We start from the raw sequence: 17,945 nt of genomic DNA on the forward strand, positions 1-17,945 counted from the left end.
GAACAGTTAAAATGTCATTGTATTGTCACACAAGCGTAAAACAGCTGAGTTGTTCATTTGAAAGAAATGCAGTGTCTGATAGTAATTTACCTACTAAAGGCTAGTGCAGAATTTAAATAACTGGTGTTAAGGGGGGTACACACTGAGAGATCCATGCTTAAATTCTAAGCAATCTGACTAGATTGCTTAGAAATTAAGCTAGGATCTCTCCGTGGGTATGCACATAGTGATAGTGAGGCACGCCCCTGCGCGTAGCAATCACGGACTCCAGATTTGGCATGAATACATGCCCAATCTAGTTAGATTACTCATTACACTGCTGGGTGAAATGAGCGCCCCCCCCCCCCCCCCCTGCTCAGCACACATCGCGCTGTGCTGACCGGGGGGAGAGATGTGTGCTGAGCGGTCTGTACTAGATCGCTCAGCACACATCTCCCCCATGTGTACGGGGCTTTAATCAGTCTATGGGGCAGATGTATTAACCTGGAGAAGGTCAGCTCCTGTCATTTTTCAAATTCGACTTTATCCCTCTAGATTGGGGGTATTGAACCGGCGGTCCTCCAGCTGCTGTTGAACTACACATCCCAGCATGCCCTGCAACAGTTTTAGCATAGCCAAATAGCAAAACTTTACCATGGCATGCTGGTATGTGTAGTTCAACAACAGCTGGAGAGCCAAAGGTTCCCCGTCCTCGATCTAGAGGGATAAAGTCAAATTTGAAAAATGACAGGAGCTGACTGGCTGGTGTGTTATCACTTTACACTTATAACTACTTTATCACTTCTCCAGGCTTGATACATCTGCCCCATGTGACACTGCTCATGCCATCTCCTGTTCTCAGCCACATATGTATATTTTTAGCACTTTAACATGGTCACACAGGTGATAAAGGCTATGGGACAATTGTCCATTTAGCCACACTCAAATGAACTTGGCAGGTTATCACACGTGCCAATATTCATCACCCGCAGTCTTCTGACTTCTTTTACCAGGATGCTCATTAGTGATCTGCTTGGCTTATTATCAGCCATGCCAGGCGCTGTAGGGACAAATGAGTGGTTACTTAATCAGTCACCTGATAGCGACTGCCTTATTGCATATGTGTGGCTAACGTTTTGTACGTAACTCAGTATTTACATTACTTTTCAATGTGTTTTATCTACTGTATATAAGTATAGAACATTAACATTCTTAGCTGTTTGTTGTACTCATTTCTATCTCTATTGCATGCACGCCCACCCAGGACTTGATTATTTGTCTCTGGGTAAGTTGGTGTAGACCTCTGCAAGATATGTTATCTGAAAACCTGCTGTTACTCATTGGGGGGGAATTCAGTTGTTTTAGCGTGGCTGTAACTTGTTGCTCTGATCGGGCGTAAGTGCCAAGAGCACTCATTATTTCATCTCGCACCCTCTTGAGGTATTGAGCAGAAATTGGTGCTGTCTTTTGGCACCCCATGCAGCATTTCCTTGTCACGGGCAGCAGTTTAGACTGGCTTAGCCACTTTATGCTTCTAAACCCGGTGCATTTGGTTGCAACAAGTGGGACATCCTACAGGAATTGAATATCGCCTTGTCACTTTAGACGGGCGAATGGGCACGCAAAAACAATTGGATTCTCCCCATTACCTGCTTGATGATGATCGCAGCACCTATTTTCCTTCTGCCTTCACATCTGTTTGAGTGGTGTTGTGTGGTTTAGTCACTCACTTTGAACTTTGCAGATCCTTTGCCTGTTAGCAATGCATATTTGTTTCTTTGTTTGGGTGGAGAACTCTATCATGGCACCTTGCAGCACCTTTATCAAGCACCCTGTCTGGGAGGAATGCTCCCTGCACCACTTTCACTTACACTGATCACCCGTAGCTGCACTCTTTAAAAAAAAAATAAAAAAAATAGAAATGGCTGCCAAATGTATGAATAATTGTGATAGGGTTTATTCAATATGCCTGGCTGTACAAAGAGAACATGAAATGCATTAAAACATTGTGGGGGTTTAGACTTTGAAAAGAGTTTAAAACTGATTTATATTTTTAAAGTTATTTTGTAATTAACCACATAATGTGTGTGAGTTCCTTTTGTCGTCTAGCTAATGTGATCCTATGTCTTTTTGTATACCTCCATCCCAGGCATACGCTGTGATACACTTCTAGAATAACCTTCATGAACCAAATATTTTTTATCAGTCACACTTGCAAACCAGTGACTGCGTGCTTTCTTATTTATATTTACCCAGTGAGCAACATAATACCCGTTCAGTCATTTATGTACATCATATTCTAATGATAATGTAGTGTCGTTTGCTTAATATAGCTTCTCAGATCAAGTTTTTTTTTTTTTTAAGTATATGTAAAATGAAGCTATTTGAAGTGATCTTTATATCTTCCTGCCTAGGCCAGTACCCTTAATTATATCTGCTGATGGGTGGTAGTGAGATGGGGTAGACGTGTGAACCGTCCGCTGTGTAGTCCTGTGGGCCTGTGTGTAATGCTGGTTGTTATAAATGACCTGTGACAATGTGCACTGCCTGAAATCAAGATGTGTGTGGGCTGTGTGCATATACACATATTATGCTGCGAGTGCCAGTAACATTGGAAGCGATTTAAATGTATGTATAAAAGTATTGTTTTTTTATTAAATTGTAATAAGAATCGGTGGAACCGCTTGTATATAAGCCTGCTACTTAATGAGATTTTCAGTAGACAAGTCCACTTGACTGTGATGGTGGCAAAAAATGGAGTGGAAGCAGAACCTTCACAAAGATTGTTATTTACATGCAGAGGCAGCTAGTACACTGCAATAACACAATGACTTAAGTTTGTCACACTGTTGATTTGATCTAGCAAATGTTGTCCGTCAGTGCATATGCAATAGCAAATATTAGTAACCGGGCCATTCAGATCTCTGCCGGTGAAATGTGTGTTGGTGTGTGATAATCTGAGCCGTGCATTTGGCTAGGGACACTTACTAAAGGTGGTTCTGCTGCACCCAGTTGGGGTAGGTGTATGTACCGATTTTAATGATTGTTGTGACTACGGATGGAAATCAGTAGGTGGTGCAGGTATACGCATGAAGCCCATGAGTGTATTGGAATTAGTATATGGTTCAAGTTCTGGTTGCAGTAGCCGCCAGGACTTGCGACTGCTTTGGGTACATCTTAGAATCAGGCCCACTGTGTGTAGACACAAAGTTTAATAATAATGCAGATTGGCTAGAATATATTTTGTGTGGATAATCAATACCTACAGTATCAGGCTCTTTCATCACAAGATAGTTATCGTCTCCACCTCCCGTTTCACATGGGAGAATAATACCAGAGAAGCTTGAATATGCTTTGTAAATGGAATGCTTGGTGAGAATGGCAATATGAACACGTGCCTCTGGAAGAAGTCGGCTGCAGATGTATGCGTTTGGCCAAACCTTAGCAGCCACTTCGGGAATGCCCAGCTTTCATTGTTAACCTATATTTTAAAAGAAAAGCAATATGCGTTCTAGATACCAGAGGGTCCTCCTTTGTGAAAGGATTTTTTTTTAAAGGTTTGTTTTTATAGAAGACGTGTGGGTGGATATAGCTGTATATTTAAGCTTCTTGAATTAATTTTTTTCCAATCTTTAATAAAAAACTAAGACAAAAGTTTGCTGAAAATACTGAAACAGTTTTGCTACATGTGCGAGAACTACTGGGGATTAAATAGCTGATTTTCTCAACTTCCAGCATGAGACTGGGCACACCTGAATGATGTTGCGAAGTGGTGATGCGTTGCATCAGTGCATCACATTCTATAATAGTGCGATGTATCACTACATGTAACAGTACTGTATCAGCCGTAGAATCATGTCATTGGACATGCAGCGCTTCCATTGAGATGATTCAGTGAACAACACACTGGACATACACATGATACGAAAGTCATGCAGATTGGTAGAAAGTGTGTGCCCAGCTTTAGACCTTGGCCTCTACCAGTTGTTTGTGTATTTTCCATCTGCAGTAACTGTGGTTGGCTTCTAGAATGTTTTTAGGTATAATACATTTGTTTCATGTTATTTGTGCGGACTTTTGTATCAAGGGGAAGAGGGTGAAGGTACTGTCAGAGGTTAAATATGTACCCGGATAGAGCAAAGGCATGAAGATTAGTTAAAATATAATCTGAGAAGCATAACCCCATCAATCTATGTTATGACAATGCCTTAAAGTGTCACGTTTTCCTTTATTCAGTGCTGATTAATTACTCAGAGCTGTACTTTGAAGAGATCATGAATCAAACTAAATTACAGTGACATAAAACAGCAGGTCCTGTCGAATGAGCTTACAGTGTCAGAGATGTGAGGAACACTTGATTCATAAAGGAAAAGTAACTATAGTAGCTGTGGTGGGGAAAGTGTGTATCTACTGTAACCCAGTATGAACCCATTATCTTTATATTGGAACATTACTCCAGAATTCTCCATTTTTCCATAGCACAATGGGTTCATACGGTTGATGATTATTATTATCCTTTATTTATATGGCGCCACAAGGGTTCCGCAGCACCAAACAGAGTACGTAAACAAATGAGTACACTAGACATTACAAAACATTGCAGGACAGGCACATGGTTTAAAAACATTTCTGCAACAGTAGTCATAGCACTCGAATAAGCAGCAGGGTGGCAAAACCACTGGTTAGGTGCAGTTGAAGCGAAGTATGGAGTAGATCAGTGGTTCTCAACCTCGGTCCTCAAGTACCCCCAACAGTTCATGTTTTCCAATTCACAGGATTGCAAGTGAAATAATTTGCTCCACCTGTGGGTCTTTTAAAATGTGTCAGTGAGTAATGAATACACCTGTTTAACTGCTAGGTGACCTGGATAACATGAACTGTTGGGGGTACTTGGGGACCGAGGTTGAGAACCACTGGAGTAGATGATGGTATAAGTAAGGAAAGCCAAAGCACAAGAGGGGAGACGGCCCTGCTCGTGAGAGCTTACATTCTAAAGGGGAGGGACAGACGACAGGGGTGACACCGATGGTGTAGACCAGAGGTTCTCAAACTCGGTCCTCGGGGGCACACACAGTGCATGTTTTGCAGGTCTCCTCACAGAATCGCAAGTGAAATAATTAGCTCCACCTGTGGATCTTTTAAAATGTGTCAGTTAGTAATTAATACACCTGTGCACCTGCTGGGTTACCTGCAACACATGCACTGTGTGTGCCCCCGAGGACCGAGTTTGAGAACCTCTGGTGTAGACAGTGAGCTTGGAACACAGAGGGCTTAGGATGAGAGATGTTTGAGTTTGATAAAGTTTTGTAGAGAGTCTGAGAAGGAGAGAATTCCAGAGGTAGGGAGCAGCATAGGCAAAATCTTGGAGTCGGCGCTCTATGCTTAGCCACAGATAGTTTAGTGGCAAAACTGATGTGCCCCACTATGAAACTTAGGCCTGTATCTTGCTTGGGGTTTAATATATACGTTATGGTAAGAACTTACCGTTGATAACGGTATTTCTCCTAAGTCCACAGGATAACATTGGGATATGATGAAGCGACAGTGGATTTGCACCAATCGGTCAAAGCTTTTCGGCCTCCCATCATGCAACAGGCCCGTCCATATATCCCCACCTCCTGGCTTGTGCAAATCATTTGTATTCCCAAAGCTCAAGGCATGAGCATCAAAGATCGCCCTAATCAGGCGAGAAGAACACACATAATAATAATAATAATAATAATTTTATTTATATAGCGCTCTTTCTCCAACAGGACTCAAGGCGCTTTACAGACATCAAAAACAATACACATGATACAGAGGATTTAAGTAATACAGCAATAGATAAGCCACACAGACATAAAAGAAAACCTTAAGCACACAGAAAGCATAATGCAGGATTGGTGTAGGCATTTTGGGTAATAACTTCCAAGGGTTGTGTATACCACCCTCACAGGTACCAAGTGTGGCAGCCATCTTCGGCGCTCAGCGGAGGATTACCCAGGGTGGAATAGTCTACCCCTAGAAGAGATGACACAAAATGGGGGAGATTTCAGAGTCCTACAGTTTAGAGTAGGGTTCCAACAAAACCACAAGGTCCATGTATTTTTCATCCCATCCACAAGTGTACCATATGGGGCAGCCATGTTGGGTGCACTTTGAAGGTTACACTGTGGGAGGTGAGCCATACAAGGGCCAAGTTCATATGTGGGAAAACTGATGCTTATGTAGTAGTATGATGTACCCTGCATGTAGGGCACAATGGAAAGGTGTGCAATCAGTGGAGGTAAACATTACAGGAAAAACACATGGTGGGGTGGAAGCGAGCTATTGAAGGAAAAAAAAAAAAACACACAATAGCAGGTAACTAGTGGCAGAAGTAAAATTGGGATAACATTATTTTGGTAAGATCATAGTATGGGTGGGTAGGAGAATGTGGGGGGCATACTCAGAAGCAATGGGGATGTCCCTGCTGATCCTGGTTCTGGTGCTCTGCCCCCACAGTTCCCTGTTCATCTTGATGGTTAGGCCCAGGGGCAGACTTGATGTTCTCAGCCAGAGAGGTGGTAAGCCTGGTCTTGGTGTTCTCATGTTTGAGGCGAGGAGAGGCCACATAAAGTTCCAGAGTTTTTAGGTTGTAATGCAGTCCTTCTGTTAATTTGTAAGTTTGTTTGCCTTCTGTTTTTCTTCGGTTTAACACAGGTATAACACTGCTATTGATATTAGCTGCCACTTAATAACTAGCCACTTCATACACTAGCCACTGCAGCGTCCTAATAGGCCTGGCGTCCTATACTATACTGAATAAGTAAGTCTACAAACACATGTTCTTTATGATTACAACCCCCTCCCCCACACAGCAACCCTCCACCAAAAGATGTTAATCAACTACCAAATGTGAGGTCACTAAACCCCAGTCAAAGTTTTTGCTGACTACAGGTAATAATCCACTTAAACAATTTACCAAATATATCTTTTAGCAAGAAACAAACAGTGGTCAGCTCTCTGCTGTAGTTACCAAATATATCTTTTAGCAAGAAACAAACAGTGGTCAGCTCTCTGCTGTAGTTACCAAATATATCTTTTAGCAAGAAACAAACAGTGGTCAGCTCTCTGCTGTAGTTACCAATTATATCTTTTAGCAAGAAACAAACAGTGGTCAGCTCTCTGCTGTAGTTACCTGTTGGCGAAAAGGAGAGACAGGAGTCAATTCCAAATATCAGTTGAAGATGCAACCAATGAAACACAGGTATAACACTGCTATTGATATTAGCTGCCACTTAATAACTAGCCACTTCATACACTAGCCACTGCAGCGTCCTAATAGGCCTGGCGTCCTATACTATACTATACACATGCACACCCTTCCGTACAAGAAGGAAGAGGTTAGTGAGTAAAAGGATCCTCAAATCAGGTGCGTCTGGGTGAGATCCCTGTGGATCCTGTTGACTTAGGAGAAATACTGTTATCAACGGTAAGTTCTTAACCATAACGTATATTTCTCCGGTAGGGTCCACGGGTTATCCGCAGGATAGCGTTCGGATTTCCCAAAGCAATTTAGTGGTGGGGACGCTCCTGATTGGACAGGAGGATTGGACAGAGAATCCTTCACCCGAATTCAGCATCATGAGAGGCAAAGGTATCCATGGCATAATGTCTAAAGAATGTGTTAATGGAAGACCATGTGACTGCCTTATATATCTGTTCTGCTGAAGCACCATGTTGTGTTGCCCACGATGGACCTACCTTACGAGTAGAGTGAACAGAGACATTAGCGGGAACAGGGAGATCAGCTTGAAAATATGCTTCTTAACTCGTCATCCGAAGCCACTCTGCCAGTGTCTGCTTATCCGCAAGCCATCCTCTCTTGTGAAATTCATAGAGAATGAAGAGAGTATCTGTCTTTCTGATTGCACTGGTATGCTCCACGTCACGGACTACGTCCAACGATGCATCTCCCGCAGTAAAGTCTGGCTCTTAAGACCGAGACTACAATTTCTTTGTTAAGATGGAATTTAGAAACCAACATAGGAAGATACCCAGATTTGGTTCAAAGAACTGCTCTATCTGGAAAAATAATTCAGAAATGGAGAATGACATAACAATGCCCCTAAATCTGAAATTATTCTAACTGAAGCAAGGTCAGTAGAAAAAGAACTTTAGCTGTCAACCATCTAAGATCCAATCTTTCAGGTGGTTCAATTAGGACAGCCTAAAGGGCCTTTAGCACTAACTTAAATCCCAAGGCACTGTAGGAAGAACAAAAGGAGGTTTAATGTGTAGCATTCCTTGGAAAAAAATGCGCACATCCTGTAGGTTAACAATTTTCTTTTGGAACCATACAGCCAATGCTGACACTTGTGCTCTCAAGGAAGTCGGTCATATCCTTTATGCATTCATACCTGAAAGAATGCTAAGATTATGGAATTTCAGAAAAACCAAGTGTTAAATATTTGATCCCTACACCATTGAATATAGTCTTGCCATATTTGGTGATAAATGCGAACTAAGGAATTTTCCTTGGTCTGAGCATATTTAGAATTTACCTGTTGTGAGAGTCCTCTTGCCTTCAGGATGGAAGTCTCGGGAGTCAAAAACAGTCCATCCGGGTGTTTGTGATAACCATGACCCTGAGACGGTAGATCTGGCCGTTGAAGTATGAGTGGAGCATCCATTGACCTCCTCTGTAGATCTGTGTATCAATGTCTTCTGGGCCACGTTGGAGCTGTTAGTATCACAGCACCCTTACCTTGCCTTACCTTTCGTATCACCAGGTGATTGGTGGAAACACATGAACCAGACGAAAGTTGACAAGTCCTCCAGAAGATCGCTGGAGGGTTTGTTCTTGACCCGTATGCGAAACCTTTGTTGTTCTGATAGAACGGCATGAGATGTATCTCCGGCATCCCCCATTATCTACCAGAGTTTTTGAGACCTAGGGGTATAAGTCCATACGTTTACCTGAATGGCGAGCTAACTGAGAAAATCTGCTGCCCAGTTTAAGACTGCCGGAATGAGTACTGCGGACAAGGCTGGATAATGAAGTTCTGTCTACCTTAAAGTGTGACGTACCTTCTTCATTATGTTTTGGCTGCGAGATCCTCCCTGATGGTTGAGGTACGCCACTGCCATTGCGTGTCCGAGCAGATTCGATCTTGATTCATCAAAAGGATATTCTTTGCCTGAATGATAAATAATGACCCAGGGTTCCAATATATTTATTGGCAGGCAACATTTCTCCCTTGGTCCACTGCCCCTGGAAGCAACTCCTTCCTGACACTTCACCCCAGCCCCACAGGCTGGCATCCATTGTCAGAGTTGCCATCTGATATACAAAGAAGCCTTTTTTTGTCCAGGATAGGATGTCCAATAACCATCAAGCAATTGATCTCCTAACTTCCAGAGGAAGACCATTATCTGCGCTTTTATTGTCTGATAAAAAACCTTTCTACCAAGAAATGATCAGACATTGCAGATGTATCTAATGGAACCAAGTATATTCCATCATGTCCATTGTCTACACCATCAAACCCATCACACGCACTACCGTGGAAATGGATACCATTTGAATGTGTAGCAACTCCTGAATCCTTAAATGAATTTTGGATATTTTGTTCAGAGGTAGATTACTCTGAGTACCCAATTCCAACACAACCCCCAATTGAGTCGTCCGATGTGACGGAACCAGAGCGACCTTGCCCAGTTTGAGACAACCTTATCTCTGTAACCAGCTATTGTCTGTTACAGATGACAGTGAACAATTCCTGAGACTGTGCCAGGATTATTAAGTCGTTGAGGTATGGATTTTTATAAAATACTTATCTCCTGCTAACAGAGATAAGATGCCATCACTACCCTATTTTGGTGAATACTGTAGGAGCTGTGGTCAGCCCAAATGGTAGGGTCTGAAATAGCATTTGGAGGATAGCAACCTAACATAGTGCTGATAGAACAGTGCCATATGAACATGTGGATAGGCATCCTGACTATTCCTGATTGTCCTAAATCCTCTTGCTCTATGGCAGAAATACTGGAACGTAAAGTCTCCATATGAAACCTGAGGCACCCAAAAGTACTTGTTCAGTGCTTTGGAATTGAATATGGGTCGGTATGACCCATTTAGCTTCTGACTAGAAACAGGTTGGAATCAAACCTTGTCCTCATTGTGCAAAAGGAACTGAATTATCACTGCTGCTTGCAAAGTCCTAGTCTTCGTTTCCACAGAAGACTGTTTGGTAAAAAATTTTTAATGAGGGTATTTCCTGAAACCACCTGCAGCACTTGGTATTACCAGGTGGTTTATCATCCCAGTAATAACCAGGACCAACACCGCTTAGCTTCCAAGATCAGATAAAATTGGGTATGTCCAGTGTTTTGTGGCTGTAGATCAGAACCGTGAGATACTGCTTTTTGCACCCAGGCATCTGTAGTACACTGTTGCCAGCTCTGTGCAAACTGGAGAAGTCAGCCTCCCACCCTGGGTCCTCCCAGGTAGAGGCCCGCACCATCAAGACTGATGGCTTAACTTCAGATTTGAAAACCGGTCTTCTGGTAGCCCAATACCTTTTAGTCTTACTAGACTTGTTGGATTGGGACTGTTTGTATTTACCCTTTCCTTTTGCTTTTCCCTGATTCCGAAAGGACCGGAAAGATCGAAACTAGGCTTGAATTTATGTGTGAAAGTAACCTTCACTTTCTTGGAGTCTGCTTCTGACTCCAAAATACTGTTAATTCTTTACCAAAAAGAATATCTCCAGTAAACAAGATAAGACTCCAGAACCTTCCTGGATTCTGATTCAGCTTACTATGTACATATACCCATATCCAGGTCTGCTTACCGCTGCCTGTTTGATATGCATATGGAAGTTTTGTTTTCTAGATGCCATTGAAAGATCTACTTTCAGTGCATCCGCTCAGGCTGTGCCTATGTGGCTGAAGCCAAAGCTGGTCTAATGATTGTCCCAGACAAAAAGTAAAATATGGTCTTTAGAAAACCATTGAGTCTTATGTAGAAAACAAAATTAACGTAGCTTTTCGCAGCAATCTAAGATTTGCGAATCTACCCATGGAGCCACCCTTAATAGTTCCCAACTGGACGAGTATAATTGGAATTTCATTACCTGGAATTCTCTTCCTACTGGGCGAAACCCAACATAATTTCCATCAGTTGTTTTGGAACGTTTAAACACAGCTGCCTTGGTTTCAAACATAGGCTTTGCTGCTTATGAGGATAGAATGGCTTACACAGCACTACTTATCTCAGATATACACTGAGCTGAGACCTTCCAAAGTGCAATGAGTCCTCAGCTAAACATGTGTAGACTGTGAAGATGTTGTATTATGTCTTTGTGATTTACTTACCACCGGCCTTTAAGCCTGTCTTTATTAAGAGACTGTCATTCCCTAGGTGGATAACCTCAGAATGAAAGATGCATGTAAGGGTTAATAGGATAACCTATCGTTGGTATAGGAGCTGGCATTACCTGCTCAGCTACATTGGATAATGTCTGTGCAAAATACCCCATGAAGGTTCAACCAGAACCTGTGCCTGCCTCGGTTACTTAAGAGGCTTTGGAGACAACTAACCATTTTGCACATAATCCCCTTGAACCACGATAGGTTAACCTCAGTCTGCAAGACAACATGAATCGAGTGTTGGTGCTGCTGTGGAAAGTGTATTTTCCTCACCCTTGCTGCTCTAAGACCTTTTAAATAAATCACACACCTTTACAGTGTTATTACACAATGTGTGACTGTAATCACTTTAAAATTTATTAAAGTGACATACAATCTAACCCTACCCTGCTTAACACCAGCATTGAGGATCGGAATACACAGATTTTTAACTGACGGAATTGATAGTAAAGTCAGCAATCACACTAGCAGTCAGTCACAGGTTATACATTAGTATAATAAGCAATATGAGCACATAATCCACTACAAATACATTTAAAGTATGTAGGCGAAACATATTACTGCATTACCTTTATATACGAATTTTAAACATATTCAGTTGCACAGCAAAAGGAAACCACAGCAATAGTTATCAGACTTGTATGCATCAGTCACTTTATCTAACTATTCGTACTCAAAGGTAAATAGAGACTTAGTGCTGTATAGCCCGTACTCAGAGTGGGATACAGGGAGACTCACCCCGCTTCCAGGGCCGATCAATACTTTTGAGAACGCTGAGTGGATCCAGACGCTACTAGTGTACACTGCCGCTCCATGAACCTGTAGTGAACACAGACGCACCAGTCACACAGCCGCCTATGCTGCGACTGGATTCCCTTCGTATGCAGCATCTCAGACGGAAGCGGGAAAACAGTTCATGGCCGGAGGCCTGGAGGAAGCTGGTCATGAACTGGGGGGAGGGGCGACCAGGAGAGCCTCTGACTCCCCACTGCTGACATCAACCCTAGGGATCGCGGCCTCATATATTCCTGGCGCCTATGATCCCTAAGGCCTAGCGCTGGTGCACCCGTGGTGGCAGCTGCGTCAACGACTGTTTGGTAGTCTCCTCCCAAAACAGTGCGGCTGTGTCCGTATTCCACTTCTAAGTGGAACCGATGCCTTACCTTCTCCCCGTGCTCTGGCCACAGCCTGGTAACGTCTGCTGGACCTGGTAGTATATCCAACACAGATGCCCACCGAAAACAGCACTATACTCGTGGGTAAGCGTTGTCGCGACTCAGCGGAAAGTTGTTGGAGCGACTCTTTCTAAGGTACGTATAAGACGCTTTTTAGAAAGATCACTCAAGAAAAAATAAGACTATAAAAATAAAGTAAGAAAGCTTAGGGCTGCTGAAAATCAGCAGCCCTTTGACCATGGTCCAGCTCCTGTCGCACCAAACAAAAAACTGATTTGCCTGAGCCAGGAGGCGGGGATATATGGACGGGCCCGTTGAATGCTGGGAGGCCGAAAAGCTTTGACCGCTTCATCATATCCCAATGTTATCCTGTGGATAACCTGTGGACCCTGCCGGAGAAAAGTACAATAGTTCCTGAGAGGCCTTCAGGGAAAGTCTATTGTCACATAGAGTGTAGATCATTTTAAACACAACATCCATAATGGCTGGGCATGACTCAGAACCATAATACCTGCAGGTGGTCAGCCCTGGGAGTAGGCCTCTCCAACAGAAAAGGTGGACCTCAGAAGTGCTTTCGCCGTAGTACAGACCAAGGAGGACCATATGAAAGAGTATATCCTTGCTCAGGAAACTAGTGACTCACTAGCTATCCTTTTTTAGGGGTGGAAATCAATCATTTAGCAGTAGCTTAATTGTATTAATAGGACCATGTCTGTTTTCTGTTCAGAACAGAAGCATGAGGGGGGGAATGGCCCTGAGGCACCCTTTAAGTATATGCTGATAGTGCTCCCCTTTGGAGCCAGTTGTTTTCCAGTGCTCTACAGTCTCTACAGTGTATGGGCAGAAGCAAAGAATACGTGATCTACTTGTGTCTTACCCAGGGCTAGTCTTTCTTTTTGTGCAGGAAAAATGCAAATGAAGAATATACACAATCACTTAATTTCTAGCGTCGTATTTAAATTCTGCTTATTACCAGGTCACACAGTTTTACCCTGCACCAGATTGACACTGTGCTTCCCAGAATGGATTTTCCAGAGCCTCTGAACTCTTTTATTATCTGTTGATTCTGCAATAAGTGGCAATGAATTATGGAGAACGGTTTCCTCAAAAAGTCACCTCTATTTAGAGACTGCTTTATTTTCATCGTAGCATTCTTGTTTTGCTGTGGAATAAAGCTCACCACTATTTTCCCTTCCACTGATATGCATCAAACAAAGTGTTTAAGGTCTGCAAGTAAAACTGTGATAACTACTTTTGTTGGTAACTGTTCTAAAGAGAATATGTTCTACTGAATGTTAACCAAGTTCTCCTTATGCTCTTAGGTATGCCAAGTATGTACAATGCCGGGATACCAATGACTATACCGCAGCCTGCTTTAAACCCGCAACACGAGACTCGGGAAGAGGATTTAAAAGCCATTCAAGATATGTTTCCAACCATGGACCCTGAGGTAATTAAATCGGTCCTGGAGGAACATCGAGGCAACAAAGAAGCTGCTATCAACTCCCTGCTCCAGATGGTGGACGACTCTTAGTGGCATCACTTCCTTTGTTCGGTTTTCCTTCCCCTGCCAGTGTCCTTTTTGACTTGCCAAGATGGAATCTCCCTTGACTTTTTTTCCGACCCATAAAATGTTATATTGTGGATGCTTGTTATTGTTCATTGTGATCTCAACATTTTCTAAACCGTTAACCAAGTTGCGGATTCCATCACAATGCTTTTGATCCTGCAGTCTCCTTATTAATGGAAATACCTTCTCAATTTACTTCTGAGATTATTTTTAAGCTATATTCTTTAGCAAATGAGCATTACAATGTCCAGAATTGTTTTGGGGCACCGTAGGTTATTGGGTGTTACAGTTGACCATGTGAAACATGCTCAGGTGTAGTATTTCATTGCACCTTAATATAACGTGTCATTACAATAGACTGCACTACATTAATTTTACAAGAGTAACCCAGGACTGTATTCCACAGTTAACCATTCATATTCGTACAGACAATCCAATAAAAAAAAATAAAAAAATCTATATATGAAAAAGCAGACACCCATCATAAAAGGTTAGGTGCAAAAGAAAGCGGTTTGGGTTTGACTCGGTTACGTTTGCATCTGAAAACGTCATCTTTTTGGCTATCCAGCTCTCTTGTGTTTTGGATAGCCAATAAGATCTGTTCATATCCGAACTTGTGCTAAGTTGGCGAAAAGAACCGAGTCAAAACAAAACCGCTCATCTCTAATATATGATGTCTAAAGAATTGTAGTTCAATAAGCACTTTTGTTTTCTGATACAGGGCCACCCATATTATCACATCTTTCATTTGGTTCACATTGATGTTTTTTTGGACGATTTTCTCCATTAGGAGACGCCTATTTTTTGCTTTCTCAAAGATTTTATGATACTTTCCAACAGCGTGCAGGCAGGGCGGCCCCTCTGAACAGGAGATTTATTGCACTTCACCCCGCGAAGATCGTTGTGAAACACTTGTGCTACAGTTTAATTTTGTGTAAAATTGTATACATTTTTATTATTTCAGTTGTGTCCCAACATGTGGCTCACAATATTTAGGAGAGACACATTATAGAAAATTGCATAGTGTTAAGGGCTTTGTGTAAGGCTGCCTATATTATTCCAGAAAACAGTATCTTGAGCCTTTACAGTGCACAGTGTTGGTGCATATTGTAGTAAAGAGAATTATAGTATAGACTGATCAGGTCCTGGGAAAGCCAGGATTATACCTTATTTACCTTTTTCTGGTAGTAGGGAAGTAAAATGTCATATAGTGCTTTCCCTGTGTTCTGAGCCCTATAAACACAACAGTCTTTACATGTGTCATTCAAAAGTTTCTAAACCTGAATGCCATTACATGCGATCAGTGAAGACACTCCTAAGCAGAGGCGTTTTATTGGGGGTCATTCCGAGTTGTTCGCTCGCAAGCTGCTTTTAGCAGCTTTGCACACGCTAAGCCGCCGCCTACTGGGAGTGAATCTTAGCTTATCAAAATTGCGAACAAAATATTAGCAGAATTGCGAATAGACACTTCTTAGCAGTTTCTGAGTAGCTCCAGACTTACTCGGCATCTGCGATCAGTTCAGTCAGTTTCGTTCCTGGTTTGACGTCACAAACACACCCAGCGTTCGCCCAGACACTCCTCCGTTTCTCCAGCCACTCCCGCGTTTTTCCCAGAAACGGTAGCGTTTTTTCACACACACCCATAAAACGGCCAGTTTCCGCCCAGAAACACCCACTTCCTGTCAATCACATTACGATCACCAGAACGAAGAAAAAACCTCGTAATGCCGTGAGTAAAAAACCTAACTGCATAGCAAATTTACTTGGCGCAGTCGCACTGCGGACATTGCACATGCGCATTAGCGACTAATCGCTCTGTTGCGAGAAAAAAATAACGAGCGAACAACTCGGAATGACCCCCATTGATAACTGCTAATCATTGCTTTAGTGACCAAAATTTCAGCAATAGATAATTGCATGCATCAAGAGGGTTTTGGTTTTCTTTTAGATTTAAATTAAGTATTTCTTGGTGTATGCACTATATCATTATGTGATTTTAGTTAGAACATCATGTTGCATTACCCATGTTGGGTAATGCAACATTTTTAAAAAGGTGCAACAGCAGTAGTACGGTAGGAAGTGATGGGCAAGGCTTCTGTTTCTGTGATGAGTTGTTGTTTGCACTCTATAAAAGGCCATACATTTAGTGGAGAAACCACCATTCCAAGCTCAACTCAACCGCCTATTTCATTTGATAATGGCTATTTAGGGAACTGTGAAGCCACTTGTAGACTAACACTTCTATGAAAATGTCCATGTTGCCTGAAGCCTAGAACCAGGAGAGACAGATCTAGGGAAGCTCTTGGTCCAGCGCTCCGGGTGTCAAATTGACATGTTTGATCCAATCATTCGGTAATGGGGCTCGTTGAGGGCAACGTGTTTATTGTTGGCCACAGACTAATCTATTCACAGGATTACATAACTACATCTTACTTTAGACTACTATAGGTTCAGCTGGTGAAAATGCATGGGTCTGACCCGTCCATGTGCAGGTGGATAATGGAGTAGGAAGATATGCCTAACACTGGAAGTGCATTGATACTAGATTTACCTGTTTATTGATTTATTGCTGATTCATAACCATTACTTGTAGCAGCTACAGCCATCATTTGGAAATGAATAATGAGAAAACGATATGCAGTTTTTTATTTTTGTTTTCAAAGTGTGATATTCTTAACAAAATACTGTAATTATGCTTATTCCTTAAGTAAGACCTATCACTTGCACCCACTGCAGGCAACTATTTAGTGGTTTGGCACAACATTCAGTCATTACAACACGAGTTTCTTGTGTTTCAAATGATGGGTTGACAGTCAATAGGTCAACCCCATATGGTTGACAGGTTCAAATGATGGACATGGCAATGGTCAACACAAGTTTTTTATTTTTTAAATGTATTTTTTTTTTACTATTTCATCATTTACCATACATGTGGACTACGACTGGGAATAGTAACTTGTGGAGAGAGGCACCTTGCACGAATGATGGCGAGCGAGGAGTATATTAATTGGGGTCTCGTGTTTTTAAATGGTAAATGGCACCCAAAAAAAGTGTGTTGACCATTTCTATGTCTAGCTAATCTGTGTTGATCATTTCCATGTCGACCTTTTAAGGTGTTTGCCTTTCACATGTCGACTTATTGACCCTGTCAACCTTTGCAGACGCAGCATCGGATCATCTGTGAGTACATCGGACATCTGCGTAACCCTCAGGTTACTCTCCCTGCAGAGGCCAGGAAATCTGCTTCAGAGGCCACAACCCTGGCCTTGGCACATCTACAAATGGGGGTTGACAAGCCCATGGTTTTGTAAAACACTCATGATGCCAACCCATCCCCAAATGGCTGCATCATGTCAATAGTGCTGTGACTTAGGTACACTGCGACCGTCATCGCATCCACTGATCTAACCTTTCGGAGATGTACGTAAACGATTGGGTTTGCATATATCTCTTGACTTAGCCCCTTAGTCCATAAAAATGCTGCCTCCCCTCTGTGTGTGTGTGTGGGAGATGTATCCACTTAAACATAAGCATATAATGGCAGTCTCTTTATTGGTCTCTTGGCACCTTCACCTTGTTATTAGCACTTGTCTTGCATTGAAATGACTGTATGCTGAAACGGGAACTGAGAAACCAAAGGCAGTTTGTTATTTCCGTCTTTATTTTTATTCTGTGTCATGTATTTTGGGGGGAATGTGTATAGTGTTAGTGAAGTCTGCGGGATTGTTTGTGCCAAGCTGGGGTAGATGAATATTGAAATTGAGTTGTGATGAGAAAATGCTATTTTATTTTTGTACACCTGATTATTGTGACTTAACCTCCCCCCC

General features: G+C 42.3%; 1 protein-coding gene across 3 annotated transcripts in view; it reads left to right on the forward strand.

Annotated features, from left to right (window-relative positions):
* The window catches only part of TOLLIP (toll interacting protein), a 159,477-nt gene extending 145,212 nt beyond the window's left edge, over positions 1–14,265 (forward strand). The window contains exons 6-8 of one of the 3 annotated variants that reach the window (XM_063944694.1): positions 1,244–1,264; positions 7,469–7,597; positions 13,871–14,265. In XM_063944694.1, the coding sequence (XP_063800764.1) occupies positions 1,244–1,264; positions 7,469–7,597; positions 13,871–14,082 (362 nt within the window). In that variant the 3' untranslated portion in view covers positions 14,083–14,265. The remainder of the gene's footprint in view (positions 1–1,243; positions 1,265–7,468; positions 7,598–13,870) is intronic. The other 2 variants (XM_063944695.1, XM_063944696.1) reach the window with 2 other exon arrangements.
* Positions 14,266–17,945: the final 3,680 nt, after the last annotated feature.

Source organism: Pseudophryne corroboree, chromosome 11 (assembly GCF_028390025.1).
Source record: "Pseudophryne corroboree isolate aPseCor3 chromosome 11, aPseCor3.hap2, whole genome shotgun sequence".
In the NCBI taxonomy this organism is placed as follows: Eukaryota; Metazoa; Chordata; class Amphibia; order Anura; family Myobatrachidae; genus Pseudophryne; species Pseudophryne corroboree.